Below are 3,801 nucleotides of genomic sequence, written 5' to 3' on the forward strand. Positions count from 1 at the left end.
AAACACTGCAGTGCAATGCCACAAATCCTGAGGACTTGGATCAGAGCAACACCTGATTTAGATCAATACCAAAATTATATTTATGCTGACTATTAAGACTGACAATACATACAAAGAGAACTTTTCAAAAACATTGAGCTAGACAAGAAACCTTAACATGAAATAAAATTTGACAATAGACCTTCAGTGGAATTATATTGTGATAACATGCTGATACTGTCAGATATTACTGCTTTAAATATCATACTGATTGTTTGCAGATATTTGCCATTGTGCTGCAATATCAGAAAATATCTTGATTCATATGACAATATCAGTTATACTGCCCCAGTGCCAATTTTCACTACCTCAGTTTTTTTAAACTCTGTTAGAGACAATACTGGTTAAAAGGTGAAGTTCCACACACATTACTGAGTAGTCTGGTCGTAGACCTCTGCATCACTGCTAACATCAACATTTTATTTTTTCCATATATCCATGTGATGAATAATAAAGTAAAACAAAACAGCAGTGCAGTTTGATTATCATGCTTGTAGCCCTGACTGTTCTTAAAAGATGGAAAGAAGTTAAGCATAGTCCCAAGTTGCTTTTGGGCAGAGGACAAGTCTGGTTAGTAAAACTAGATATATGGGTTTTCAACAGACATAGCACATCTACACACTCACCTAACTGTCTCCTCCACAACCTCCAAAACACACTAAGAATGCAGAATAATTACAATAAAAAGCTTTGTTTGACAGGTTTATTTGTGAACTATAAGATTACAGTATTTCAGTGCTGTCAGTGCAATATTTTTAAAAGAATGGCATACAATAAATTGAACTAAACATAACCAGTCATAATGAGAGACAAACATAGCTTGTAATCTATAAATAAGAATACAAATAATATACTGTAACAAACACACTGTGGAAATATTTCAATCAAAGGTTTAACATGTCACATTGATTTTTTTTTTGCTATAACACTGGCTCCCTCTAGTGGTAGTAGGCCTGTATGATCATCTATTAATCTTTCTCCCTTCAGTTAAATAACACTCAAACATTCACTGAATTAACTTAAAGACCAGTTCACCAAAGCTGGGCAGCCTCCAACCAGTATCCAACTGTGGTCATGAGGTTTGTGAAAGATGTTCAGCAGCAGTGTGTTGATCCATTCAGATAAACCACAGGTGTGGGTTCTACCCACATCACTATTGTCAGTGCTCAATTAGTTTGAAGGGAGAATCACTGACCTCCACTTTTCTGCATCATGTGACAAACAAAGGCTCCTCTGAGGCTACAGCAGCACCATCAGCATTGCCTCTCACCTATCTAGCAGTCTTGGGTTTTGGCCGAGGAGGTAGGCCATGGTCTTTGGCTGTGCCGGGTTTCTGTTTGGCTCTCATGGGTCTCTCTTCTGGACCATCAGTCGGGTGTGGACCTTTACCCAGGAGGAAGTGCTCCCAGGCTGGGATGGACTCTTCCACAGATGCCCAATATCTTGTCTGAAAGGAAGAAACACTCTAAATAAACTTTACTGTTGGGTGACAAAACTACAAGACACACATCAGACTACATCTTGAAGTTTATTCAGTCCTATCTGAAAGGCGAACTGGACATGACCAAAATGTACCTGAAATGAAAGGATTTCAGAATTCTTTAGAGAGGACCATTACTTTAAATTGTAATCCTCTAGACTGGAAATAAAGGCCAGACTGTGAAGGTGAGTTAAGTTCAAAGCCCCCTTCTCAACCTATATAATATTTGGTTTTAATTATAATTATAATAATGTTCATACGTTGAACAGCAAACATAAACGAGTTCAGTACAAGGGCTGAAGGCAAAAAAGCTAATTCAATTCAGTTCAGGTTGGCTCTAACTATTCCTATTTAGAGACACCAGTGCCCTGAAAGATAAATGCTAGTGTAGAGCCCTGCCCTCATTTTAATAATTTGTTCTCGCAATATCTTGCCATGTCATGAGATAATTATAATCTATAAAGCCTATGTGCCCTGCATGGCTTATTTTCTTTGGTTTTAGGTGAGAAAAATGTCACGTTTTTGGACCCTCACTAGTTTGCACCTCTAAAAATAAATGTAATTTTCTATGATGTAGGTATGAAACCATTTGTTTTTCAATTTAATTACATTTAAAGTTCAAGAAAATCCACTGTAAAAAAAAAAAGTTTTCTCTTCAAAAAGATTGTTTTCAAAGGCAATGAGTAATGTTAAATAACTCAAAATAAAAAGAAAGAAAAAACCGGAATTGGCCAAAATCAGAATGGTCAGGTCAGACAAAAAAAAAAAATAAAAAAAAAATAAAATAAAATAAAAAAAAAAAATCAGAAATTGCCAAGAAAAATGCAACTGGTGCATCTCTACTTAAAAAAGGGAGGAGCATGCTCCACCTCCAACAACTGAAAACAAGTGTTTACAAAGTAGTAGCAAAAATGACCTGAAATGTAAACTTGTCATGAAGGATGTTGTTAGAATCTTCACACAGTTCTACATCAAAAAACCTGTTACCTCCAAAGCCAGGAGGTTTGGGTGTGGTAGCCATCTTCCTCTGAGATCATCCTCAATCTTCTGCAAATCCTGCAGTAAAAGAGAGCAGATGCTCTTATTTAAACACTCCTTTCTGTACAAACACTGCCATACAGTTTGGTTAATTTCATTATTTATCTAAATGTTTAGAATTTTATTTTAAATGATATGTACTGGCAGCAAATGCGGCTGCACTTCTTATGGCCTTTACCTTCAAAGATCACTTTCCTTGAAAACCTGTCTGAAGACTTAAGCTGATTTTTTAATTTATTTTTGAGCGTCTTGTCAATAAAATATCAAAAATAGTGAGAATACACAAATTAATATTCTAGGACCCTAGTGATATATTTCCATTTAGAAGCTTAAACCAAATGTTGGTAGATTTTTGCTTAAAATGACTTCACTGATAATCAGAAGAGTTACTGATTCTTTTTCAATTGACTAAATGACTAATTTACTAATGATTTCAGAGGGAGATCAAGGAGGTGTCAGTTAACCAATCTGTACACACCTAAGAGCACCACCCAGCCAAAGTGAAAACAGCTGTGTGGGTGGACCATAGGCTTCAGTACAATCAATAATATCATGGCTATTTAGGACTATGACCCTAAATAGCCCCTCAGTCCCTCCTTACCTGCAGCAGCATGGCATTCCTTTGGCGAGCAGCCTCAGAGTCCTTCACCTGCTGCTTTCTCAAGCTCTTAATCTGCTCTCTGCGACTTTCCATCTGATCTAGCAGCTCTGCTCTCCTTCTTAAACTGATGTCTCACACAGTGGGGAAAAAAAAACAACTTCTGTATGTCAGTGGAACAGAGCCACAACCCTCCATATTCCACAAAAAAAACCTTCCACAACCATTTCTGTCACTGTTTAAATTAACAAATGGCATTTCAAGTTTTCATTCCATATATAATAATTAATGATAATTGTAAAAGTTATGGCAGAAAGTAATGTATTCAACAGAAATGTCAGAAATGAAAACTGAAAATGGAGAAGTTACAATGACAAAGAGCTATTCTCACATACATGTGCACGTCAGTATTGTTTTAAAGACCAACCTGAATCACCCTGAACCTAGCCTTTAAGTCAACACTCAAGTAGGGCTGCAACTAACAACTATTTTAATAATCAACTAATCTGTTGGTTATTCCTCATTTAATCAAATACTCTGATGTATAAAAATAATTATATTAATAATTACACCCTTAATAATTATATTAAGGGCGTGGACACTTTGAGTGACAGGCGGGAGGGTCCCGCCACACCAGTGGCTAGCG

The 3,801-nt window shown here is 36.5% G+C and overlaps 1 protein-coding gene across 4 annotated transcripts in view; it reads right to left on the reverse strand.

Annotated features, from left to right (window-relative positions):
• Nucleotides 1-657: 657 nt before the first annotated feature.
• Nucleotides 658-3,801, reverse strand: part of cep15 (centrosomal protein 15) — a 5,748-nt gene continuing 2,604 nt past the window's right edge. The window contains exons 2-4 of one of the 4 annotated variants that reach the window (XM_020623852.1): nucleotides 3,159-3,282; nucleotides 2,507-2,575; nucleotides 658-1,486 (exon numbers count right to left, since the gene is read on the reverse strand). In XM_020623852.1, the coding sequence (XP_020479508.1) occupies nucleotides 1,310-1,486; nucleotides 2,507-2,575; nucleotides 3,159-3,282 (370 nt within the window). In that variant the 3' untranslated portion in view covers nucleotides 658-1,309. Of the gene's footprint in view, nucleotides 1,487-2,506; nucleotides 2,576-3,158; nucleotides 3,316-3,801 lie in introns of all 4 variants that reach the window. The other 3 variants (XM_020623855.1, XM_020623854.1, XM_020623853.1) reach the window with 3 other exon arrangements.

This window comes from Monopterus albus, unplaced genomic scaffold (assembly GCF_001952655.1).
Source record: "Monopterus albus unplaced genomic scaffold, M_albus_1.0 scaffold312.1, whole genome shotgun sequence".
Taxonomy (NCBI): domain Eukaryota; kingdom Metazoa; phylum Chordata; class Actinopteri; order Synbranchiformes; family Synbranchidae; genus Monopterus; species Monopterus albus.